The sequence below is a fragment of the Nyctereutes procyonoides genome, unplaced genomic scaffold (assembly GCF_905146905.1).
Source record: "Nyctereutes procyonoides isolate TBG_1078 unplaced genomic scaffold, NYPRO_anot_genome, whole genome shotgun sequence".
Classification (NCBI taxonomy): Eukaryota; Metazoa; Chordata; class Mammalia; order Carnivora; family Canidae; genus Nyctereutes; species Nyctereutes procyonoides.
Window position 1 is genome coordinate 13,236,622 of NW_026575040.1, and position 27,833 is coordinate 13,264,454.

The 27,833-nt window shown below is 40.5% G+C and overlaps 1 protein-coding gene across 11 annotated transcripts in view; it reads right to left on the minus strand.

The window, feature by feature from the left end:
• Positions 1 to 27,833, minus strand: part of TLN2 (talin 2) — a 423,602-nt gene that overhangs the window by 133,649 nt on the left and 262,120 nt on the right. For all 11 annotated transcript variants that reach the window (XM_055319645.1, XM_055319651.1, XM_055319650.1 and 8 more), the window contains 10 exons: positions 19,087 to 19,242; positions 14,606 to 14,707; positions 13,494 to 13,570; positions 10,605 to 10,785; positions 9,633 to 9,746; positions 7,374 to 7,482; positions 6,458 to 6,666; positions 5,775 to 5,873; positions 1,794 to 1,961; positions 307 to 601 (listed from right to left, as the gene is read on the minus strand). In XM_055319645.1, the coding sequence (XP_055175620.1) occupies positions 307 to 601; positions 1,794 to 1,961; positions 5,775 to 5,873; positions 6,458 to 6,666; positions 7,374 to 7,482; positions 9,633 to 9,746; positions 10,605 to 10,785; positions 13,494 to 13,570; positions 14,606 to 14,707; positions 19,087 to 19,242 (1,510 nt within the window). The remainder of the gene's footprint in view (positions 1 to 306; positions 602 to 1,793; positions 1,962 to 5,774; positions 5,874 to 6,457; positions 6,667 to 7,373; positions 7,483 to 9,632; positions 9,747 to 10,604; positions 10,786 to 13,493; positions 13,571 to 14,605; positions 14,708 to 19,086; positions 19,243 to 27,833) is intronic.

The window sequence follows — 27,833 nt, forward strand, 5'->3', positions numbered from 1 at the left end:
AATGGGAAGAGTATATAAGAACTCTCTAACACCTCTGTAATTTTTCTTCAAGTGTGAAAGTATTCCAATATAAAAGGTTTGTTAAAAAACAAAACCAACAAAAATCCAAGTGTGCAGAGTATTTGTATCTTCTTAAATCATGTAAGGAGGATACAGATGGGCCCATTCAGAGTCTTCCACTGCCTCAGTGAGGAAATCTCTGACAGGGGCTGATGACAACTCGCTTTCGCCAGGCAGCCTTCCTTACAATTGTCACCACAGTGAAACCCCAAGCTGACCCGTGCACCCACAGCATCGTCCCCTCACCAGCATCGCCCATGGAGCTGAAGATGCTCTCGGTGACACACATGATGGTGTCGGTGGCCTGGTCGTAGCGGCCGATGGGCTCGCCTCGGCTGGCAAACTGTCGTACATGCTGCAGGAGGTCGTGCAGGGCCTGGCTGACCACACTGGCTGCTGCGCTGACCTGCTTCAGGAGCTCGCTGTCATCAGTGGCTGCCTGGCAGGCGCGGACACAGTTCTCCACTGAGCGGTCCACCAGCTTCCCTGCTTCGATCAGCTGCTCCTGGCACACAGGGGAGCTGATGGTGGGGCTTACCACCTAAAGTGACAGAGAAGCAGGTTTTGGGCATGAGGGTCAACCCTTGGTCCCCACTGAGCAAGAACATTTCCACCAACTCCTTTCCTGCTCTGTGTTGCGGTTCCTTACTTAGAGGACCAGGGATTAAATAAACTCAACCATCACTGCGGTTTCTCATACTTCACGACTTCACTCTATCTTGGTGACTTTCGATGCCCACTAATTTTTATCTTCATTAGTGATACGTAACTATACTCCTGACTTCTTCCCTAGGGAGAAATTTCTGGTATTTATGTCATGCCTCTTCCTTTAGGAACCTCTAAGTTGAGCTCCCTGAGCCAGGAATAATAAGACTACCTAAGGGAATTGTATTTCTTTTCCAGAGACATCTGGAATTCTGCACCTCTTGGTACTTTAAAGGACACAGTGATTCTGTCGTTATCTGTGGGTCCTTGGAGGGTACATGAGGAAAGCAGGAATAGTAACTCAGGACACCTCCACCTGACACTGCAAATCCCACCACGGGATAGGAAATGCCAGGTTAAGCCAGTCCCGGATCTATAGTACATGTTACATCATCAAGTTGAGAAAACAGACACCTCCCATCTTCTGATGTGTGAATACATACATGGTGGTGAGAAAAGAGTATGTGAAACCAGACAGGCCTGAGACTACCCTGGTTGTGGCTCTGCCACTTGTGAGTTTGGCTGCAAGCTACTTACGAACATGTAGGGGACAGCGGTTCCCTCTTTAGCAAACTGGGGATGAGGTGCTTAACAAGATAAAGTTTGACACTCAGAGCACGCACAGCCTAACTGGCAACCATGAACTTAATCCTGATTACCCTCACTCTAACACCACACAGCGCAAAAGGCGCTCTCCCAAATCGGCAGATTACCTATGAACCTATTCATGATGCTGTACTGCATTTTTGTACAGTGCAAGAACACCTTGTGTGCAGGTGTAACTAACACACAGTGAGGAGTCCAAGGGGGAGACATGGTAATCTGCAAGTAGAAATGGCAAATGATAAACGCACAATGGGGCCGTTAATGCCAAAATCCTATCGCGTCATCTAAAAGACAACACTTGAAGCAAGCTCTAAATCTCAGACAATTTTAACAAATTTTGCCTCTGTTTTCCCCCAGGGACTGGCGGCCAATCAGAGCATGTGACACTTTGAAGAAAGAGCCCAGATTGCCAGCCAGCTTACCTTGGCACATGCTACAAGTTGGGATGTAGAGAGCGCACACTGGGTAGCAGCAGCAATCACCCTGTTCTGTAGGACTGTGTCTTCAGCTACTTGGGCAACATTCTTCGCCTTTAATACCAACATGGCAGCAGCATTGGCAACAGCTTTGGCCAAACTCATTAAAACATCCTAAGATAGGGAACAAAAAGCAGGTTATTTACTTTTTTTTTTTATCACTTTTCACAGCCTAGAAATAAATGTGGTATCCACTTAAACATTTTATTAAAATCCCATTTGAACTTTTCTTTCCAGTGCTTCATAAGGATATTCTTTGCACTTATTTTTCTAAAATGTCAACTTTTTCTTAAACATAAAGAGACTTGTGTCCTAATTATATAGTCTCCTATACATTAAGTAGCATAAGGTTTTTTTTTTTAAGATTTTATTTATTTATTCATGAGAGACACACATACACCGAGAGGCAGAGACACAGGCAGAGGGAGCAGCAGGCTCCCTGCAAGGAGCCTGATGTGGGACTTGATTCCCGACCCCGGGATCACGCCCTGAGCCAAAGATAGCCGCTCAACCTCTGAGCCACTCAGTCGTCCCAAGCATAAGGTTTAAATCTAAAATAGGGTGATTTCAGGGGAGGGTTTTTATTTTTAACCACTGATTCACATTCATGTACTTCTCCAATATAGAGAGTTTCGATTAAGTCTCTTGAATATGTGGTCAATGCAGTAGATCAAGAAAAGCTGGAAATATATCCAGATGCCATAAATACAGCATGCTGCAGGAAGGATAGAATTCATGCCCTACAAGTCATCATGCTCCGCCACTTGAAAATTTCTCATTAGGATTTCTGTTTTGCACAAGGATCCAAGTTACCATCAGAAATTCAGCCACATTTCTGCCTCCAGAGGGCAATGTTGGACACGCACAGAAAATACCTACAGCTCAAGAGCTGAGCGAGCAGTGCTCTGAACATAAGTTATTCTCAGTGTTCTGTAGTATTCTGGATGGGGATTAAATTATTATGAGAAGCGGAAAGGGAGCCTGCATAAATAAACTAGCTACAAGCTACGACCTCACTGAAGATGCAAGGAGCTTTGAGCCTTTATAGATCAGTTTATGCTTCAACTCAACAAAAAGGCATTCTGTCTGCAGGATGGAGAATCCTTTGATTTAGCCCACCAGATTTGTCACCCGTCTGTGTGACCTGAAATATAACCACTGTTAACATTTAATTTGCTTCTTTGCTTTTAGTATTGAAGGTAGTTTATTTGGTTTGGAAATGCCTTCCCAAACAAATCCCAAACATACGAGCCATTTTTATTTTGAACAAACATGTCAAGGCTTTCTCCCAGAGGAAATGTGGTCAGAAGTCTTTATTAATTCATCAGATAATGAAAAGCACTTTTGATTCTGAATGCAAAGGGCACCCACAGAGTCTTTACAAGGAGATATTTTATGAGAAGATAGACTGGAGTGCTCAGCCTGCACAGCGTTACACAGAGCAGAAACTATATGCTATCCAGGCAAATCAGAAACCCATAAACTACCACATAGGCAGATTTTAAAATGGACAAAAACCAAGCAGTCTGAAAGGAACAGCTTAGTCCAGTCTTTATTTTAGGTTTCTGATGTTTATTCAATGTCCAAGGAAAAAGCAAAGCCTGAGGTGTCAAAAGCTGAAGATGCCCTTTGGGATCTGAGTGGCCACATAACTTTTAGAAAGTGCTCCAATCACGGCCTGCAGAGTTTCAGTTCTCAAACACCTATCTCAATGCTCAGTGAACACTCTCAACTTGAATGTCACAAATTATTTACAAGACTTTTAAAAATATCTTTCCAAAGTGGGTCATTGTATTCTTTCAGGTGATATGAATTCATCTTTTCACAGAGGGACCAAGATTTGGTCGTGTAGACTCACGATTGTTCTAAAGGGCTTTGTTAGGCCAATTTAAAGAAATCCTGTCCCTCCTATTAATATTGTCCAAAAAAAATACAGTTAGAAAAAGAATGTGATACTACAGCCATAGTCACTGACAAGGCCTTTGTCAAACCTTTCAACAAGACCACTATTATGTAGCCTGTGTAAAATAAATCTTTGTTAACTCTGGGAACATGCAGTACATTGAGAACCCAAGAAAAGCTCTGAGATAAGATCTCAAGAATCAGAAAAATAGTGCATAAGAAGCACAGTGTCAGTCAGCTAGGGGCTGTTCCTAACAGGAGGAGGGTGCAGGATTTACCCTACTGTACTGATGTTTGCCCAGAGATCTTACAGAAATGTTATGCATTCAAGCCAGGCCTTTCTCTGGTAAGAAAGCCTCTTTAGGACCATACCATGAACCTGAACCTGTTCTCCTAGCATGTCTAAATAGAAACAACAGGAAGCACAGAGTTTGCATTTTTATGTGATGGTAACAGTCTGTCAAAGAGAAAAAGAAAACAAAAAGTCTTCAGCAATACAAGGACGCATGCAATGTCTTCAGGAAGAACTGTGACTTTCTTTTCAAACTTTCCAAACACTCTGGGGAAAGCAGTAATATTTTTGAGGAAAGCAAGCTGACTACTTCAAGTTAATTAAGCCTAGTAAGCCAAAAGCTGAATCTCACATTTACTTTCCTAAGTAGGTGCCTGCCTACAAAGAATTACCTGCTCTAATACAAAAAGCAATTGCCAGTATAAATGCAGTTTGGGGATCTGGCTAAGGGGACCTCAGGACTGGGTCACAGTTAGCTTGAATTTAGTGGAATCTATTTATGTGGTCTGCTGTAAATTCTCTTTCAAGTTAAGTGACTGCTGGCCATCCCAGCATAGAAATGGCTTCCAGGAATACTACTACCACCCAATACGGGGTTCACCCTCCATCCTGACATGAATGTTACAGCACTGACCGTCTTAGTGCATTACAGGATATTAATGAGCCCTCGGGCCCCAGCATCACAGGTGTGTAGAAAGTAGAGGAGATACAAGGTCCATGTATCACAGTATATATAACCATGTCTTAATGTAACTGACACATCTTGTATAGATGGAGCTTGGTATTTCCAGATTAAAATAGCACACAAAACTGCCACTCATGAAGCAAGAAACTTGAATTCTACAAGTAAAGCTGAATGACCTTGAACGATCTTTTTATTCTGAATGCTATGAAATTCCCCAATTCCCTGACATAGGATTTGGAAAAGGCCGTGTTCCGGAGAACCTGGGCTCAAACTGTAAGTTTCATTAGAATGTAGTTCTATGCTACTTAAAATCAGGTCTTACGAGTTGGAGAAAGGCAGGAAGGGCATCTGCCCACAAGTACGTGAGAAGACAGGTTCATTGCAGCCTGGAGCTCCTCTCATCTGTGGTGGCTGGGAAAAGAGGCAGACAAGCTGAGCTCCTCTCTGAGTTGACAGCCCACTAAACCAGCTGCAAGCAATGGCTACAGCTGTGCACCAGAGGACAAATGGCATATATCCTTGGTACAGAACAAGAAGAGTGACAGAAAGAAAAAAATGTCCCCACCATGCTGGCTTTGGATAAGACACAGACAATAGACCCATCTCTGAATACAAAGGAGAACCTCTGCTATGGGAGTGCACATTTTTTCTCTTTTTTGTGGACTTCAGAATAATGAGGTTAAAAAATGCCCCCAGAAGATGAAACAAGACCGGCCATGAGTTGATAAGTATAGAGCCTGGACGGTAGATACAAGGGAGTTCATGTCATTATTTCCTCCACTTTTGTGTTTAATGAATGTCCAACATACTGACCAGTGAGAATAGCTACATAAGCGTTTCACAACAATGATGCATGATATGTAAATGAAGTGAGTTTTTTAATTGAAAATTAAGTAAAAAATTAACAAAGACCCCACCCCCCTAAAAATCCTCCTTGGTCTTATTCTTGAGAGCCCAACCAAGATTTAGTTTCTCATACATTCTTCCTGTTTGAGTCTAGACCATCACTTAGACTCCTTTCCAAAATTATGGGCTGCAAATATCTTACCTGGAATCGCTCATCGGTCTCATTCTCTCCGATCTGTCTCAGAAGATCCCCACTGGCTTGTCCAATGCTTCCAGCAGCAGTCAAAACTGTCTGTCGAGGCTGAAAAACACACATTGGTTGGAAAGAAAATGTATTTCCTCACAGTGCCATCAGACAGCAGTGCAGGGAGAGGAATCATGAGGGACTGGCTCTCCTGCACCTAGAATCTCATACTATCTGCCAGATGGGAGACCTAAATATCCTGATAAAACCTGTGCAAAGAAATGCCTGATGGTTCACAAACCAGTAATGGGTAGATCGATTTGAAATGTTCAGCCAATGAGTCTTGCTCAGCTGGTAGGAAGGTGATATACACTTTATGGGAATTTGGGGACCAACATGTATCCCCTTCAAATGTGTACTGACCATGTGTGTTAGTTTATGAGGCTGAATCTAATCAAGTACCCTGGGGTGAGGGGGTAGGGCAGGTTTCTTACTAACAGCTCAACTGGTCCCAAAAGTCAAACCATAGATTCTGTGTCCAGTTCTCCAAATCCAAACCCCACAGTATGATAATATGTCCCATATAATAATATGATAATATATAATATGGGAAGAACAGCTTTGGGAGCAAGAGCCCAGTAGTGCTCCAGGCTGCACCTGCCTCATCAGAACCTGAGTGACTGCTTGCCCCCACAGCTCACCTCTCCAGAAGTAGGCTGCACAGCTTTCAGCAAGTCTGACACTGCCCCTGCAAGGGTCCTCGCAGCTCGGAGCAAGTCCTCCCCACTGCCCACCTCGTCGTCCATCAGAGCGGCCAACAGCTTCACACCCTTGGACATCTCCGTCAGGTTGGAAGAAATGGTGGTGATTGCACATCCCACTGCTGTGTAGTCAGTGTCTGCAGGGTCACCTGGGACACAGAAGGGCTGTCACCATCAAAGGAAGGCAGTGAAAGGTGAGGAAAGCCCAGATGGGTGATGGCATGAGCCTTCACACTGTGGGATCAGACTACAAAGCTGCCCATGCACGGAGAGATGCCTGACTCCCTGGCTCCAAGGTGCTGCTCCTCCCAAAGTCCTTTTCCCTGGAGGCCTCCTATGCTGAAATACTGAGCACCCACACCTGTACAGTTCCAAAGGGAGCAGCTGAGGCAGGTCAGCTCTGCTCCTGAAGCACTGAAATACTGCACAGTGAAGCCGAGACATACATGGGCTCTCACCCAACAGTGCAAGGTGGGAGTCATGCTGTGCCATGAGGGTACTGTGGGATAAGACTAAAGAAGCCCACAGGATAGATCTATTCCTCTAAACCCAGTTTTAGACTGCAAGCTCTCAAAAGGGAGAAACTAGCTCCCATACACTTCGAAGTACATCTAGCAGACCAGTGAACAATAAGGAGAGCTACAAAGTGCTTGGTGAAGGATGCATGATATCAACAGAAAGGAATGAGATGTTCCCCACCTTTCTCCTGGGTCAGCGTGAAAAAGTGCCTGAAGCACTCAGAGTACCTAAAAATAGACTAGCCTCTCGTCCCACGAAAATCTGTTGTTTCAATCAAGGCACAGTAATTGTTTCTAAAGCAAAACCACAACACGGCACAAAGCCCTCAGAGACTCACCAGCAGTGAGGTTAACTACTGAAGCTGTTCCAGCTGTGATCGCATCAACCTGAGAGTGGATTTCGTGTTTGGATTCATCAACTTTATTCTGAACCCACACCCGTGACGCCTGCAAAACCAGACAAGAGCAAGACACAGTCACTGCGTGGGATTGCCCAGGACACCAGAGAGGTCGTGCCATAAAATGAGACCAGCATTTTGTCTGTACTCTTGTTACTGGGCTGGCACCAACAAAGCCTTTAAGTCATCTTAAGCAATGTCATTAACAGGCTTCTGGCTCATTCACTGATGCTGAATGGCATATAAATTCTCCATACTCCCCCCATGGCTTTTTCTTTAGGATCTTAGACAAATTCTATATGGCTCTCTTTAAGTAAATTCAATAAAAAATGAGAAGAATTAATGTCTCATAATAATGTTACATATCAGCACCAACAAGTGTTGTGAATTTCCACCTTATTTTTTTTTTCCACCTTGTTTATAGAGAGCAGGGTTAGAATGACAGCATTTCAGCTCACGAGTGCTCTGTGTCAGCACAAAGACTTTTGTTAAACACCATGAATGTGGTATAGATGTGGCACCTTTCCCAGAAGGACTAGGAGGGATGGGTCAAGACCTCTGTTCTAGATTTAGCTCTACCACTGACAAGCAACATGACCTCGAGCAAATTACATCTAGGTCCTGTGCCTTACATTTCTTCTACTGCAGGAATTCAGTGGTCCTTAAAAACTTTTCCAGATCTTATACTTTATGTTCACTGGAACCTATAAATAGCAAATTCTCTATTTCCTGGCATTTCTGGACTTAGCCAGTAAGTGATCATTTACATTCATAGTGATGACCCTATGGTAATATATGATGCTGATTTACTTCCCAAAACATCCCCAAAATATTCACTGAGATTTAGGATACATCCAGCACTAATATTTTTTTCTTGGTATACTAATGCTTTAAAAATTAGTAAAGCAGGAGTGTTAAGCCCAAAACAATAGTGCTGGATAGGGGAAGGTGTCTGCCTTATGTATTTCTACTCTGAAGGTCCCCCATGAAACATGTTTCATGAGTTCAGGTTCTTGGAAGACAAAGCACTGAGTAAAACAGCACCTGCAAGTATACAAGTACACAAATGGAAAACACAGCATGTAGGGAGGACTCAGAGGACAGTTATCGTGGCTGGGCAAGATGAGACTACATACTGCATCTTGGCCCTGGCCTAAGATGGACCCGTCTGTCCTAATGGAGTGGTGTTCAGTCCTATTTGTCTATAGAACCACCTGGGGAGATGAAAAAAAGCAGGCCCCACCCACAAAGACAGGATTTATTTGGTCTGAGCTGAGACTTGGGCATGGTTCTTTTAACTTCACAGCTACTTCTAACATGGAAAGCTGGGCTGAGGTTGGCAGTGCCAGCCAGTGTTCCATGAACTGTAATGTGCACACCAAACAGTTGGGAACGCCAAAGAAATGCAGATTCTGATTCAGAAGGTTGGGGTAAGGCCTAAAATTCCACATCTCAAGAGATCTTGTGTATTGCCAATGCTGCTGGCCCATGGGCCACAATCTGAGCAGGGAGGGGTTAGATAATTTCATGCAGAAGCACCTACAGGAAGGCAGCTAATTACCTGTGCCCTGCTGAAGAACTGACCAGTAAGGAAGTGGTTCTTAAAGCATGGTCCCTAGAGAGCAGGAGAACACCTGAGAATCTGTTGCAAATGCAAAATCTCAGGCTCTACCCCAGATCTACTGAGAAAAAAGGGGGCAGAGCCTAGCGATCTGTTTTAACAAGCCTTCCAGGAGATTGATGTATGCTAACGTCTGAAAAGCACTGATAATAACAGCTAATACTCATTGAGTTGGGTTAGGTTAGGTAGTGTGCTAACAACTCTGCACACGACTGGATTACAAGTCTTCATTAGGACCCCAGGCATGCATGACAAAATGGGAGCTTAGAGAGAGTAAGTTGCCTGGATTCACACAGATACTAGCAGTGGAACTGGGATTTGAATCTAAATCATATGACTTCACAGTCCAAGTTCTTGGCCCTTGAGAGGTACTGCTCATGCCTAGTAGCACCCCACAATTCTCTTCCAGTGGGTACACCTCACTACAAAGACTCAATATACTGAAAACAAAACAAAATAAAACAAAATAAAAAAACCCTAGTTGGATAAAGATTTCACCCAGCTGAACGCAGACAGAATGCAAAGCCTTCCTTTGTGCCAGGCCAAAACACTGAATGACAACCATGAACAATATTTACCATATCCTGGCCGAGAGGTGGCAATGAATCCAGCTCGCTGAGGTCGTCCTGGGCCTGCTGGACAGCATGCATGCTTGTGTTGATGGTCCCCATGAGGGCCTGCTGGGCTGAGGTCTGCAAAGGCAGATGACCACAAGGCAGTCATAACCCCCCTCCTGGAACCAACACCTCTCTCTATAAGAAACAAGGCCAAAGTCGAACTCCAGGCTCATGGTGTGTCTCAACAACCCCAAGCACCTCCCATTTTAAGCAGGGAGCTGGAAATAGAGACTGTATTAATAGAATGCTCAGGATGGGTGTTTGCAATAGAGAAGTTATAATCAAGAGAGTGTGGAGAGCTTAATTAGCTGACAAGACGACTCAGAAAGAGTCCTTGCAGGGGAGCTACTCCACTCTTTCAGTACTTAGGACAAAAGATCTCAGGTATAGGAACTGTGTTATATCCCAGAACTATTCTTAGTAAATAAGAAAGGATTCCACCCAAACCTACAGTCAACATGCTTCTTCAGGGTCAAATTACTTCAAAGCTTTCAGGCTTTTCAGCTTTTATCAAATTCTTCCCTGGCAGCACACGATTCCAGGCAGACCAGCAGTGCAAAGCAGTAACCATCCACTCAGGGGAAACTACGCATCACTACAGACCTGCTCTATTTCTAAGACCCTCGGAGGGGTGCCCTGGGCTAATGAGCAGCTTGTTGCTGTTAAAGCGGGGAAGCAGGGCTCTGTACCTCTGTATCACTAGTCACGTGGACAGGTCACAGTTGCCCTCCAGCCCCAGGGGATACCTGTGAGCCTACACAGGGAGTTCCTAAGACACCCCATTTAGGGAGAGCACTGGGGAGTCAGGTACTGGGACCATGCATGAAGAGCCATGGCTCAGATGGGAATGAGGGAGCATGTGCCAGGCTAGTGTCTCTCCCTGCACATCAGAGGCAGCACTGACACCCAGGGCCGGCATCGGGGAAGCCTCACCAGTGGGGCCATGTGTCCTCGGTGCATCTGCCCCACCGTGACCTGCTGCTGCGGTGAAGGCATGCTGCCCACGTTGAAGGTCTCGGGTCCACTGGAGCCTGAGCGCATCACAGCAGGCAGCGCCACTGAGCCGTGCTCCACTTTCCCAGTCCGATTGAACTGCTGCTGCAAGATGGTGGACCTGTAGGGTACAGGGGCCTGGTCACTGTGGGGTGGCCACTAGCATATGATGTAATGATATGCCACACGTGGCACAACTGTTGGTGGCTTTCTGCTGTGGAGGCCAATTCAAGAGAGGCATATACAGACCCAGCTATGAATCAGGTCCCACTAAAATACTCAGAAGAACCCTGAGATCAATCTTTTTATAAGGATGAATATAAATAACCATTACTAATCGGTTCAGGATATTGTGTAATTAGTTCCCCTCCACAACACTGTTAATGTTTCTCTAACAATGATGCTGCAGGTATAAGGAAGAGTTTTGGATACACTGATCTATGAGCTGGTAAATCCCACCTGAAATAGCATTCATTCAACAAATATCCACTGTGGGCCAGGTTTGATCTAGGCTTTGGGGACACAGGTCATTTAGTCTTGCACTGAAGGGAGAAGTATAGAAAGGAACTAAAAGAAAATCTCCCACAGCTCATTTCTCCTCCCGTAGGCCCAAGGCCACTGACCACAGAGGGCATTTAAACACCTTTGGCACCTTGATGATAGGACAGACTTTGGTACCTCCTCCAGATGATTTCAACAAAACTCTAGGAAGATTCTTAAGACATCTAGTAAAAAAACAAAAGAAAATTTCTCACTTCTGAGATTTTCTTAGGATGAGTGGTGGGGACGTTGTGCATATAAGGGTGGTATATCTACACAGGAGCCCAGAGGAAAGAACCCACACTGGGAGAGTCTGAGGGAGGTGTGTGTGTGTGTGTGTGTGTGTGTGTGTGTGTGTGTAAGGGCAGATTCGGTGAGCAGCTGCATTTTGTGGCCAGGCCTCTGTCCCAGGGTTTTCCAACCATCACAGATCACTCCCTATTGCCCAAGACAAAGCTCATGAGCCCTGTTAGATACCAGACAGCAGGCATCCATGGAGGAAGAGTAATGTCTGTGGAGGAGTTGGCACTAGGGAGGGTACATCTGGGGGCTCCAGGAGGAAGTCAGCTGCATTCTGTGATCTCAGCCAATGTCTAATGCAGGGAGAAGTGGCAGGTGGGCCATTCTTCCTGCTTGCCTTGATCAGACTCCACCATGATGCTCTAGGCAGTGGGAAGGGACTACAGAGGTAAAAGGCAGTGAAGAGTTTTTGTGCTCTGGACTCAGACACTCAGCTGCTCTTAGAAGTTCAAGAGCAGCAGAGTCCTCTAAAGGGGAACAATTTGCCCTGCCAGAAAGCACTACCTTACTGATTTCCATCTAAGGGTCGTTAACTAATTCCAAGGACTTAAGGTACTCTTCAAGAGGAAACCACGTATGTGAAACACATCACATGAGGTTCGGTTCCAAATTGTCTACCAAAATAGGGGGCAAATGGAAAAGCACCTCTGAGGTGATTATGAAGCACATCGGGGCAAAATGATAGCTTATGGAAATGTTCGAGAAGCAATTACTATGACTTAGTAAGTTCAATATGCTGGAGAACATGCTAGAAATTTCTGGCAGGGTACTGTAAGAAACATCACAAGATCTGAACTGACTCCTGGCTCTGCCTCATATGTGTGTCTAAAGTCACTTCCATGAGCTTTGGTTTCCTCAGTCATGAACAGGTGGTAACCAGTCTAGCTCTTATACTGGGGGTTGTTATTACGATGAAATGAGACCGCATGCTAGACATACAGAGTAAAGTGTGGGCAAGAAAACTTATTATCACACTGCTCTACATAACATAAGGGGAGCAGCTGCTCAGATTTCCCCAAAGTACCACTTATTAGATGTTAATTTTAGTAAATCTCAGTTTCCTTACCTGTAAAATGGAGTTAACTTGAGACTGTTCTGTATTGAAAATGATGATGAAGATGATAAGAATAGTATATACATATGATGTGCCAGGCATTGTTTTATGTGCTTTACTAATAATTCAATCATCAAGATAGAATGTATAAGGTAGTACTATCGTTATTCTCATTTTAGAGCTGAGTAAAGGGATAGAGGAAATTTGTAACGTCCCCAAGGCCACACATTAAAAAAGAGACCCCAGGTGTGCCTAGGTGGCTCAGTTGGTTAAGCGTCTGACTCTTGATTTCCACTCAGGTCATGATCTCAGGGTCATGAGACTGAGCCCTGGGCATCCCTGTCATCGGGCTCTGTGCTGGGTGTGGAGCTTGCCTGAGACTCTCTCTCCCTCTCCCTCCTTCTCCCCACATTCTCTCCCTCTTAAAAAAAAAAGTGAGAGAACACTGGAGAATTGAACCCAGTAGGTCCAAAGTCCAGGTTTTAACCACTTGTCTCTACTGCCTCATGACACATGTGGCATGAAGCAAGCGCTCTATAAACAATAACTCCTCCACTAGGTAGATGCCTGTCCCAAAAGGCACAGAATTAAACAGAAGCCCACTCTCCAGCCTTTAACCAAAATGACGCAGGTTAGGAGATTTAAACGAGCAACTGCAGAACAGGGTTCATGAACACTCACTGTGTCTGAAGACGGAGTTAAAGACCACATCTTGCTCTGTCTCCCTACAATCCACAGCCTCCTCTCCCCACAAGACACACTCAACACTGATAATGATGGTCTGGAGATCACACTTCGAGAAGCAAGATTCATTTATATTACCCACTGTTGTCTCCCTTTCTGATGGACTTCAGAGCAACAGACCAGAGTTGGCATAAGGAAACCTGCCCATTTAGGGAGAAGTTGGGTTCTCCAATGCTTTTAAAAATACTTACTTTTTCGGGGAAACCGACTCTTCCAGCATAGTCGACTCCTCATCCCCCTCTAATCCAAATCTATCTTTACTTTGTTTCTGAGGTAAAATGAAACAAAAAGAAAATTCAGCAAGTCTTGATGCAAGAACCTCTAAGATACCTTTTAAAAGGAGCTAAACCTTTTTGAGGTTTACCCAAAATTCCCTGTACTGGAGTAAGTGATAGGTGAACAAAAACAAAAGCAACAATAAAAAATATACAGTATAGAGATATATGCCTTTTGTGTTTATTACTGCATTGACTCAATTTCATACAGTTAAAATCAAGACACAGATACTGATGTTCTAAGAGAACTTGGTTATTTCAGTGAGCTGTATCTTGAAGTCTTAGGCAATCTGTCTGTATATCATGATGGTATATAACCCCACTAAATTCGGTAAAAATTCGTAAAATTTGGTAATTTGGTAAACATTCATGAGGAATGCCTGGGTGGCTCAGTTTGTTGGGCATCTAACTCTTATTCTCCGCTCAGGTCTTGGTCTTAGGGTCATGAGTTCAGGCTCCAGGTTGGGCTCCACACTGGGCATGGAGCCTACTTAAAAACAAAAATTTCACAAAAAACATGAAGAACATTTTCAGACCCTCAACCTAGGTTTTTAAAGAGGCTGGAAAGCATAACATAACTACCTAGAGAGGAAGATGCTGAGGGATTTGCTAGTCTCATTCATTAGCTAAGTGAACCACTAGTGCTCATTACCTGGCAGTAATAATATAAATATGAACTGCAGTTAAAATGGAAACTCTTGTAGGATCTTGAGATTAAAGACTGCACACTCAAGCAATCTTAAGATTAAATTAGTGAATCAAGTACTTCAAATTAGGGTTGTTTTGTGTGTGTGTGTGTGTGTGTGTGTGTGTTTCCAGGTAACAGCATCATTTAAGTCAATGTTTCAAAAAGAAAGAAAAAAATGAAAAGAAAAGAAAAGAAAAGAGAAAGAAAGAAAGAAAGAAAGAAGAAGAAAGAAAGAAAGAAGAAAGAAAGAAGAAGAAAGAAAGAAAGAAAGAAAGAAAGAAAGAAAGAAAGAAAGAAAGAAAGAAAAGCAGCTTTTCCAAGTTGCATCAGTATGAAATACCTTTTTGAGGATGATGTCAATGTAGCCTGCAATCAGCTGGGATATTTGCTCTCCTTCAGTGGTTTGTACTGAATAGTAGCTTTCCTGATACTCCCCAAAATCCTGAAAAAACAACATCAGAAGGAATATAATTATATATCTGCAGTTTTAAAGGTAAAGATAGAGGTCTAGTCCTAGAACAAGATGGCACAGACTCACTTTCCCCTTCTGTTCCCCCAAACACAACTGAATATCCTAAAATTTATTCAGCAAACAATAGTAAAAGGCTCTGAAAGTTGGAAAGGTAGACTGGGGAATGCAGTACTTGAAAAACCACTCTATGGTGAATTCTTAGGTTTTCTCTTATATCCGATTACCCCCAGGTGAGTAACTGAAACCCAGAACCTTTAACAGCCAGGATTTCAAAAGCCTGTCCTTTTCCGCCAAAGGACCAGGAGAGGAGAAGCCCAGTGAAGATCTATCTGGGAGTCTTCAACCAGCTCCACAACCTGGGCTGGCTGGCACTCACCAGCAGCTGCAGAGCAATGAAAGCCCAGCCCATCCCAGTCCCTGCTCCACAGACAGGCAAGTGACCTTGTTCTTCTGCAACAGTGGTCACATGAAACCTATGTCCTCCTGAACTCCACCCAATGGCATGAACAGAGACTGGCCCGTAGCTTCTGCTTATCCCAACAAAGGTCACCCAGCAATAGCAGGTGGTCCAAGGAAGTACCTTCACAAACAGCACCATCAAGTTTTGAGCAAGAACCCTGGCAGTGTCAAAACAATCCAGAACAGCACTGCAAGGGTTCCGAAAACTGTCACTGTAACCAAAGCCCACAAAAGGAGACCAGAACACAACATTAAATCCAAACAAGGTGACTGATAAAACAAAAGATTTAAGTAATATCAAGAGTTTCCTAACTTAAAATCAAAATGTCTAGATGTAATTTAAAAAATCACTACTCATATCAAGGACAAAACAACTATGATATGAGTAAGACAAAATAGTAATAATAAAAGATAATCAACTGATGCCAATACTGAAATGAATCAGATTTTGGAATTATCTGATAAATATTTTAAAGCAGCCATCATAAAATATGTTTCAACAATCCATTACAAATTCTTCTGAAACAAACAGGAGGTTTCAACAGAGAAGCCAGTAGAAAGAACTACACAAAAATTATAGTACTGAATAATGCAATAACCAAAATTTTAAAACTCACATGATAAAGTAGTGTGGAGATGACAGAGCATAGAATCAGTAGGCTTGAAAATGGATTAATAAAATAAGTCAATCTCAAGACTAGAAAGAATACAAATTCAACCAAAGACAAAAAACAAAAAACCCACAAACCAGACCTCCAGGGATCTGTGGGACAATGACAAAAGATGTAAAATTCATATTATCCGAATCCTACAGTGACAGAATGTGGGACAAAAAAAAGTATTCAAGGGGTGACTGGGTGGCCCAGTCAGTTAAGTACCCGACGACTCTTGATTTTGGCTCACGTCATGATCTCAGGGTTGTGAGATTGAGCTCCATGACAGGCTCTGTGCTCAGTGGGGAGTCTACTTGAGATTCTCTCCCTCCCCTACTCTTTCATGCTCTAACAAATAGATACATCTTTAAGAAAAAAGTATTAAAAGAAATAATGGCTGAAAATATCCCCAAATTAAAGATACATACCTACAAACTCAAGAAGCTGAGCATATTCCAAATGTAATAAATCTGGAGAAACACACAACAAGAACTTTAGAAAGTGACCTATTATCTACAAATGAACACCAACTTGAATAACAATTTCTAATCTGAAATCCTGAAGGCCAAAAAGAAGTGGCACATTTCTCAAGTGCTAAAAGAAAGAGCTGTCAATGTCCAATCCTATACCTGACAAAATGATCCTTTATGAAAGAAGGGGAAATAAGAACATTCTCAGAAAAAAGAAAGCTAAGAGAATCTCTTTTTAGCAGATCTACCTACCTTTAAAGAATGGCTAAAGGAAGTCCTTCAAACACAAAGAAAATGGTAACAGGAGCCTGGGATGGTTAAGAAGAAAACAACAGTGGGACAGATAAAAAATAGAAGGAAATGTAGTAATTTTTCCTTCACCTCATGAGTTTTATTTAATCATATTCTATAGTTGTACCAAAGGTGTAACACCATCTCATGTGGTGTTCAATGTATGTATTTCTTTGAACAGTTATATTTAAAAAGTGGGGAGTGTAAAGAGACCTAAACAGAAGTGAAGTTTCTACAATTCTCTTGAAATAATAAACATCCACACCTAAAAACTTATAATTAATTTCTTACATATATGGTAACATCTAGATCACTAAGAATACCAAGTAAAGAGATAATATAAAACATTATAAATGAATCAAAATGGAACTCTAAGAATGTTTAAGTAACCCAAAAATAGGCAAGAAAAACAGAGGACGAAGAAATGGAGGGGATAAATAGAAAAATATTATAAAATGGTAGACTTAAAAAAAAAGGTAGACTTAAGCCCTACCATATCAATAATTAAATCGAAATGTAAATGGTCTAACAAGGTCAATTAAAAGAGACTAAGTGGATTAAAAAAAAAAGCACAACCCAACTTTATGCACTCTGTAAGAAACTGGTCTCAAATATGAGTAGGTTGAAAGTAAAAGAATGAAAAATATATCATGCAAACATTAATTTGAAAAAGCATGAGTGGGTATATTAAGATAAAGCAGATTTCAGAGCAAACAAATTTACTAAAACAATTTCTCCATGAAGATGACCAAGGGATCTTAAATGTACATGTAAGCACCAAACAGAGCTTCAAAATACATGCAGTGAAAACTGAAAGAAGAAATAGAAAAATCTGCAACTGTTGTAGGGATAGAGAAGACTGGAACACCACCACCAACTAACAGGATCTAACCGACATTTACAGAATAATCTAATGAAGTATTCCTGGAACATTTTCCCAGAATGACCATATCCTGTGATATAAAAACAAATCTTAAAATTCTGAGACTTGAAATATGCAGAGTCTGTCCTTTGACCATAGCAGAATTGAACTAAAAAAAATCAGTAAGGGGAAGACAATAGGAAAATCTCCAGACACTGGGAAATTAAATTAAGGCTCGGAGTGGAAAGCAAAGAAATATGACATGTTACAAACTTTAAATCCAACTTTAATAAACAGCATTGATATTCATTCTCTCTTGTGCTTGAGGTACTTACTGTGACCCATAACTATTTCTTATTTATCTTTAAAACAACTTTTTATTTTCAACAAAACAGGACTTGGACCTAGTTTTAAAAGACCAATAGCACTAAAAGATACATAACAAAACACAACGGGCCCTTGCCCTGGTCGTTCCTATATTTACTTTCCATCTCTCCCATCCACAAAGACAACTACTTTGAATCCTTTCAGCAGTTTATTCTAGTATTTCCAAAAACATGTTTATATTAATTTCTTGATTTTTCTCTTTTAAGAATTATCCACAACTTCCTACCATGGAAGATGAGGACATCATTCTCTAAAAACACCCCTCCTTAAGAGCCATGTAGATAGAGCTCAATCTTCCCTCCATCTTGACTATAGGAGGGAAGATGGTCTGTTTTCTGATGATTCCTTCCAACTGGCAAGAGTCTATCCACTAATGATCAAACTAGATAACTAAAGACTCCCTCCAAATCTCCTTCCTTATGCTTTTTTTCTGATGCCCTATTATGAGATCTACCTAGATACAAGCTGATATTTGAAGTACTCACTAGACTAGAATAGCACACTTCAGGAGTGCTAGGAGATACAGAAATTTCAACACTGATTTCTCTTATTGCTCAACTTGCCCTACAAAATAACAACGCTATTGATTCCCATGTGTCAGTGTGGCTATAGTTAAGATAACAACACACATAGAGTCCACTAAGAGCAACTATTAAGGTTGGGAGGAGGAATTCAGAGATCTGTAGGGTTGAGATGACTACATCCTCCCTATTTCTATTTCCCATTTACTTCACACTGAGAATTTTATCAACATCATCTTGTTTGATCTTAGTACCTCTGTAAAATAGGTATTATGATTCCCATCTTAAAGCTAATGACATTAAGGCTTAGAGAGGAAATATAACTCTAAGAAATGGGAGATGACAAGCTGGTTTTGAATACTACCCCAAAGTCTATGCCATTTCCCTATACAGTATGCTATTTCCAGGCAGGCTGGGAAAAAACACTTCAGCAAGATGTCATAATGCTTGGGAACTTCTAAAACAACTAGAGATGAAGGAGCCTTTGACTAGCCTCTGAGCATTAGACAGTTTCCTCTTAGGGCATGCTAGGAACAGCATCGGGAACACAGAAGACTGGAACAGTCCTGGTCCTCTGGACTCCCACCATCTGTCCCTCTCCACATTGCTCTCTAAGGCAAGGGAAGCCCAATGAACTTGTATTCGCCTTCCCACCCCACAATATTGCCCAAGGCCATGTTGATCTTCCCTGTTAGCCAGTCCATACCAGGGTGAAGCTCTTGGGTGAGGCCGCCCAGCGCTTAACCGTGGTGAGCGGCCACTCCTGCAGCACCTCCTTGGTCTTCTCATCCACACGCATCACTGAATCCTTGGTGATGCCCAACAGGCGAGGCACCAACTTGTTCTTGCCTTTCATCTTTTCCTGAAACAGGAAATACCAAGGGTTAGTGCTCTCCCTGAATACATATGATTTTGCCAAGTCATGGTGTTTTATCTGAGGTTGCCTACATAACTATGTTTCAAAATAGGCAGGGCTACTAGAAAACCAGGGTTTTGGGACTAGGTGAATGACTCACTAACGATATGGAAGTTAAAACAGTGACATGAGAAGACTAGAAAAATCCACAAAGGCGCACTTCCCTTTTTTTTTTTTTTTAAGATTTTATTTATTTATTCATGAGAGACACAGTTGGGGGAGGGTGGAACAGGCAGAGGCAGAGGGAGAAGCAGGCTCCACGCAGGGAGCCCGACATGGGACTCGATCCCGGGTCTCTAGGATCACGCCCTGGGCTGAAGGCAGCGCTAAACCGCTGAGCCACTCGGGCTGCCCAGAGGCACGCTTCCCAAAAAGAGATGCTGTTTAGGAGGGCAGGTTGTTCCAAAACCAATCTGTGACAGATAGAAGGGACAGAACTGAGTAGATATCCAGAGAAATAGAAGTTAATATAAATTCCAAATATTATCACTTCTAATAGCCAACTCAGCAAATAACAAAAAAGATTTAATGTAGAATTATAACATGGCATATTAGCTATTTAGAATTAAAACTCTGCCAAAGTAGAATCTTCTCACTAAAAGATACAGAAACCTTTTCTTGTAAATCTCCTAAATATACTTCTATTTGAATTCTTTGTTTTGGTGTTTGTATGTACATCTACTGACTCTGAAAAAGCCTTTTATAATTAGCTTTAATAATTTAATAGTAATCATGCCTATTAAAATAATGGACCCCTACCTCATACTAATGGCAAAAAAAATTGAGATTAATAATTGAGGAAGAATATATAGGTGGATATTTTTGTGATTCCTGGGATGGAAATGACTTTTAAGCACAAGCACCAAAACAAAGGAAATTCATAAAGGGAAAGATCAACATCTTTAACTATAAACAGACAGACTTTGATACATCTAAAAAATAGAGGGTAAATATAGAAAAAGAAAGAAACCTCACCGTAAGCAAAATTAAAAAGCAAATGATTACGGATAAATACTTACAATAATTATGATAGTGAAAGATTTTATATACTGTATATGTGAAAGGTTATCATAGATCAACAAAAATAACTGGCAAAGAACACAACAAAATACATTCAAAATAATAAAGCAGACTTTCATTTGAGGGGGGAGGAAGGAGAAGATGGCAGTGGACTAGGAGGACCCTAGGCTCTCCTAATCCCACAAATACACATAGTAACTATCAGATCATCATAAATACCCCCAAGTGACTGAAGACTGGTAGAACAAACTCTGTAACTAAAGGTAGAGAAGAGGCCACAATAAAGAACATAGGAAGTGTGGGGATGCAGCTTGAGAGAAGTGAATCACGGCCACTGTGCTGGGGAGGGATAGGTGATCTCAGAGAAGGGTTAGAGACAGACTAGCACATAGGGGACCACACAGGGAAAAGGAATCCCCATAGCAATTGCCTTGAAAAGAGAAAGGGGCGAAAACTCATGAGTTTTTGCAACCAGTGGAGCTTAAAGCCTGGAGTGTTTTGTTTTTTTTTAAAGATTTTTATTTATTTATTCACGAGAGACACACAGAGAGAGAGAGAGGCAGAGGAAGAAGCAGGCTCCACGCAGGGACCCTGATGTGAGACTCGATCCTGGGACTCCAGGATCATGTCCCGGGCCGAAGGCAGGTGCTAAACTGCTGAGCCACCCAGGGATCCCCAAAACCTGGAGCTTTAAAGATCAATGGACATAATGGAAGAGTCTCAAGGGGATTGGGACTGATCTTGGAGAAAAGGACAGAGCAAAAAGCCCATGGACATACAGTATGGAGATAGATGGAGTACACAGTGGGGGAAGTTAGTTAATCATCTTGGAGCACATAGCAGAGAGGCAGCATTCAAAGAGAGACTCCTATGGGAACAAAAGAGCTGGCTGGTAACATTTCCCTCCCATGCTGCTCAGCACAAGCACAGTGCCAAATGTGGAACCAGTGCAGCATTAGCATAGGAAAAGGCCATAACCAGAGATCTATGGTAAACAGATATAAGTAATATGCCTGATAGAGAATTTAAAGCAATGAGCATAAGGATACTCAGTAAACATGAGAAAAGAGTGGACAGTATCAGTGAGACCGTTAACACAGAGATGAGGAATAACATAGCAGAGATCAAGGGCTCAATAAATAAAAGGAGAAATACTCTTGATGGAATGAACTGCAGGCTGGAAGAAGAAGGGGAATGAATTAATGACCTAAGAGACAGAGTAATGGAAGGTAATCAGGCTAAACAAAATAGAGAAAGAAGAATTCCACAAAATGAGAACAGACTTAGGGAACTCAGTGATTCCAGCAAACACAATAACATTCATATTATAGGAGTCCAGAAGAAAAGAGAAAAGAAGGCAGAGAATTTATTTGAAGAAATAATAGCTGAAAACTTCCCTACTCTGGGGGAAGGAAACAGACACCCAGATCTAGGAGGAACAGGGAATCCCCAACAAAATCAACAAAAGCAGATCCACAGCGAGACATTTCATAATTAGAATGGTAAAATATAATGAAAAAGAAAAAATATTAAAAGCAACAAGACAAAAGAAGACAGTTACATACAAAGGAAACCTGCAGGGTTTTCAGTAGAAACTTTCCAAGCCAGAAAGGAATGACATGATATGTTCAAAGTGCTGAATGGGAAAAACCTACATCCAGGAATGCTCTATCCATCAAGACTATCATTTAGAATTGGAGAATAGTTTCCCAAACAAAAAAAGGAGTTCATGATCACTAAACCAGCCCAGCAAGAAATATTAAAGAGGATTGTCTGAGTAGAAATGAATGACCAAAAATGACAACATGAAGGTAGGAAACACAAAACAGAAAAAAATGAGTATTTCTGTTAAAAAAAAATCAGTCAAGGAACTTACAAAATAAAAGTGTGTAAAAATAGGACACCATATACCTAAGGACATGGGAAGGAAAAGAGTAAAGAATGGGTTCAAATTTAAATGATCATCAAGTTAATAGACTGCTTTAAGCAGAAAAGGTTATATACAAATCTAACTGTAACCATAAATCAAAACCTGCTAATATGCAAAGAATAAAGAGAAAGAAACCCAAATATATCACCAAAGAAAACCATTAAAGACAAGAATAGATCCAAGAAAATCTTCAGAAACAACCAAAAACAAGTAATAAAATGGCAATAAATACATATTACCTTGAATGTAAATGGACCAAATACACTAATCAAAAGACAAAGGGTGACAGAATGAATAAAGAGCAAGACCTATCTATAGACTTACTACAAAAGCCTCACTTTAGACCTAAAGACTGATAATAACACAATAATTGCAGGGGACTTTAACACCCCACTTACATCAGTGGACAGATCATCAAAACAGAAAATCAGTAAGAAAAACAATGCCTGTGAATGACACATTGAACCAGATTAACAGATAAATTCATAACATTCCACCCTACAATAGCAGAATACACATTCTTTTCAAGTGTACATGGAACATTCTCCAGAATAGATCACATATTTGCCACAAAACAAGCCTCAACAAGTTCAAGGAGATCAAAGTCATATCATGTATCTTTTCTGATCATAATGCTGTGAAACTTGAAGTCAACCACAAGAAAAACTCTGGAAAGATCACAAATATATAGAGGTTAAAGGACATGCTAATAAACAATGAATAGATCAGCCAGGAAATAAAAGAAGAAATAAAAATGTACATGGAAGCAAATGAAAAGGAAAATACATGGTTCAAAATCTTTGGTATGCGGCAAAAGTGGTTCTAAGAGGGAAGTATACAGGAATATAGGCGTACCTTCGGAAGCAAGAAAAGTCTCAAACAACCTAACCCTTATACCTGAAGGAGCTAGAAAAAGCACAAGAAACAACAACAACAACAAAAATGAACAGAAAAATGAAACCAGGAGCTGGTTCTTTGAAAAAAAAAATCAATAAAACTGATTAACGTCTAACCGAATTTATCAAAAAAAAAAAAAAAGGAGAAAGTACTCAAATAAAATTACAAATGAGAGAGGAGAAACAACCAATGTGATAGAAATACAAACAGTTGAAAGATAATATTACACAAGACACTTGAATGGCTAAATCAGTTAATTATTTGACTTGAGCTCAGGTCATAATCTCAGGGTCTTGGGATTGAGCCCTGCATCGGGCTCTGCTCAGTGGGGAGTCTGCTTCTCCCTCTGCCCCTCTCTTCACTCATTCTGTCTCTCTCTCAAATAAATAAATACAATCTTTAAAAAAGAAAGAATATTACAAAAAACCATATGCCAACAAATTGGACAACCTAGAACAAATGGATAAATTCTCAGAAACATATAAACACCTAAAACTGAAAGAAGAAACAGATAATTTGAACAGACTGATAACCACCAAAGAAACTGGGTCAGTAATCAAATAACTCCCAACAAACAAAAGTCAAGGACCAGACGGCTTCACAAGTGAATACTACCAAATATTTAAAGAATAGTAATACCTATTCTCCTCAAACTATTCTAAGAAATAGAAAAAGAAGGAAAGCTTCAAAATTAATTTTGTGAGGCCAGCATTATCCTGATACCAAAGTCAGATAAAGACACCAGAAAACAAGAGTACAGCAGACCAGTATCTCTGATGCAAAAATCCTCCAACAAAATGTTAGCAAACCAAAATCAACAATACATCAAAAAAATTCCCTGCAATCAAGTGGGATTTATTCTGGGACTGCAAGGATGTTTCAGTATTCACAAATCAACATGATATGTCAATAAAGAAAGGGTAAAAACCACATGATCATTTTAATAGATGCAGAAAAATCATTTGATAAAGTAAAACACCCATTCGTGATAAAAATCCTCAAAAAAATAGGTTTAGAGGTAACATAGCTCAACATAATAAAGGCCATACATGGAAAACCAACAACGAATGTTATCCTCAATGGGAAAAGATTAGAAGACTTTCCCCTAAGATCAGGAAAAGATAAGGATGTCCACCCTCATCACTTTTATTCAACATGTACTAGAAGTCCTAGCCACAGCAATCAGACAACAAAAATAAATAAAAGACACCTAGACTTTTTGCTGGTAAGGAAGAAGCAAAACTCACTATTTGCGGATAGCATGATACTCTATAGAAAACCTGAAAGACTCCACCAAAAGACGGCTAGAACTGTTAAACTAATTAAAGTCACAGGATACAAAATCAATGTATAGAAATCCATTGCATTTATATATACCAATAATGAACAGTACAAGAGAAATTAAGAAAACAATCTTATTTACAATTGCACCAAAAGTAATAAAATACCTAGGAATAAACCTAACCAAAGAGGTTAAAGACCTGTACTTTGAAACCTAGAAAATATCAATGAAAGAAATTGAAGACACAAAGAAATGGAAAGACATTCCATGCTCATGGATTGGAAGAACAAATATTGTTAAAATGTCTATACTACCCAAAGCTATCTACACATTTAATGCAATCCCTATCCAAATAGAGCATTTTTTAGAGCTAAAATAAAAAATTCTAAAATTTGTATAAAACCACAAAAGATCCTGAAAAGCCAAACAATCTTGAAAAAGAAAAGCAAAGCTGGAGGAATCACAATTCTGAACTTCAAGTTATATTAAAAAGCTGTAGTAACTAAAACAATATGGTACTGGCATAAAAACAGACACATAAATGGAATAGAATAGAAAATCCACAAATGAACCCACAATTATATGGTCAACTAATCTTTGTCAAAGAAGGGAAGAATATCCAATCAGAAAAAGACAGTCTTTTCAACAAATAGTGTTGGGAAAATTAGACAGCAACATGCCTAAGAATGAAACCAAACCACTTTCCTATACCACATACAAAAACCAATTCACAATAAAGACCTAAATGTGAGACCTGAAACCATAAAAATTCTAAAAGAATTTTTCTAGAAATTTTATCTGACATTAGCCATAGTAATTTTTTCTAGATATGCCCACTGAGGCAAGGGAAACAAAGCAACAATAAACTACTGGGACTATAGCAAAATAGAAAGCTTCTGCACAGTAAAGGAAACTATCAACAAAACTAAAAGAAAATCCATGGAATGAGAGAAGATATTTGCAAATGACATATCTGATAAAGGGTTAGTATCCAAAATACAGAAAGAACTTCTAAAACTCAACACCCAATAAAACAAATAATCTAGTTTAAAAATGGGCAGAAGACATGAACGATTCTCCAAAGAAGGCATACAGATGGCCAACAGACACATGAAAAGATGCTCATTATCACTGATCATCAGGGAAATGCAAATCCAAGCTACAATGAGATATCACCTCACACCAGTCAGAATGGCTGAAATCAAAAACATAAGAAATGACAATGCTGGTGAGGATGTGCAGAAAAAATAATCCTCTTGCATTATTGGTAAAAATGCAAACTGGTACAGTCACTATGGAAAACGGTATGGAGATTCATCAAAAATTCAAAAGTAGAACTACCCTAAGCAATTGCACTACTGTGTATTTACTCAGAGAATACAAAAACACTAATTCAAAGGGAACATACACACCTATGTTTATAGCTGCATTATTTACAATAGCCTAGATACAGCAACAGCCCAACCGTCCACCAACTGATGAATGGATACAGAAGTGTTTTACACACACACACATACTACCAATATATATGTGTGTGTATATATATATGTATGTATGTATATATATATAATGGTAGTACGTATATATACATACACAAACACACGTATACACACAATGGAATATTATTCAGCCATAAAAGCAACAAAATCTTGCCATTTGCATTGACAAGGATGGAACTAGAGAGCACAATAAGGAAATAAGTCAGTCAGAGAAAGACAAATACTGTATGATTTCACTCCTATGTGGAATTTAAGAATTTAACAAAACAAATGAACAAAGGGGGTTAAACGAGACAAACTAAGCAACAGACTCTTAACTATAGAAAACAAATTGATGGTTATCAGAGGGGAGATGGGTGGGAATATGGGTGAAATAGATGATGAGGATGAAGGAGTGCACTTAACTGTAATTAATACCAGGTAATTAAAATAAAAACTTAAGAAAAAGATTAAAACAAAAAGTAAAAACCAAGCAATTAATAAGTTAGGTTTTCACTTAGTAAAATGGAGAGCTTTTTAAAAAATTAAATACTGAAATTGAAGAAGGTATGAAAAAGGATCACTATGGATGGGAATTTAAAGTGGCAAAATCTTTATGGAAGAAAATGCATCAATATTAATCCAAAGCTATAACAATGCTCCCCCTTTTGACACAGCTTGCTTTTAGAAAGCTACTCAAAACGAAGTTCTAAATGTGTGAAAAGACTATGTGTAACTAGTCTATCATAGTGAAAAACTGGAAATAACCAAAATTTTCAACAGGGGAATTTTTAAGTAAATTAGGGTAAAAACCATATGATTGGAAAACAACTAGATTCATGGCAACAAATTCTCAATATGGTCTAAAATAAAAACCATTTGTACAGTGTAACCCTACATGAAACAAAATTTTAAAAATAAAATTTTTAAATAGAATTCGTAACAGATTTTTTTAAATAAAAATTTCAAACATGATAAAATGGCAGTGATCATCTCAAGTGATTTGTATTATTTTCTTGTTCTTTTCCTTATTCTCCAAATTTCACTTAAAACAAATCTGTCTGGGTAGTTCAGTCAAAGCATCCAACTTGATTTTGGCTCAGGTCATGATCTCAGGGTTGTGAGATCAAGCCCTGCATCCAGCTCTGTGCTGGGTGTGGTACTTAAGATTCTCTCTGCCTTTCCTTCTTCTTCTTTTTTTTTTTAAAGATTTTATTTATTTATTCATGAGAGACAGAGAGAGAGAGAGAGAGAGAGAGAGAGAGAGAGAGAGAGAGAGAGAGGCAGAGACACAGGCAGAGGGAGAAGCCGGCTCCATGCAGGGAACCCAACATGGGACTTGATCCCGGGTCTCCAGGATCAGGCTCTGGGCTGAAGGTGGCGCTAAACCGCTGAGCCACCCGGCTGCCCCTCTCCTTTTCCTTCTGTCACTCTTTTTTTCTTTCTCTCTCCCTCTCAAAAAAAAAAAAAAAAATCTATTTCTATTGTTATCAGGAGAAAAAATAAACCTTCCCAAATATTTCCTGAAACTTAGCAATGTCTAAATCACTATTCTCAGAGGAATATACATACCAATCAGCACACACAAATTATGTATACAAAGGGATAAGCAATTTTAAAATAACAGAAATGTGCTAGGTACTTAATACTATCTACTAATTTTCAGAGCATCCCTCAAATGTTGGTCTCATCATCCTCAATTTGCAAATGAAGAGATCTGCAAACCATCCAAGGCAAGCACTAGAGACTGGTACGGCCATGATTTGAACACAAATTTAAATAGCTCAAAAATGTTTCTGACTTCAAAAGCACAGTCTACCACTGTGTACTCTACTGTGGTAAAAGCAATCAGAGGGCAGCCCGGGTGGCTCAGCGGTTTAGCGCCGCCTTCAGCCCACGGCCTGATCCTGGAGACCCGGGATCAAGTCCC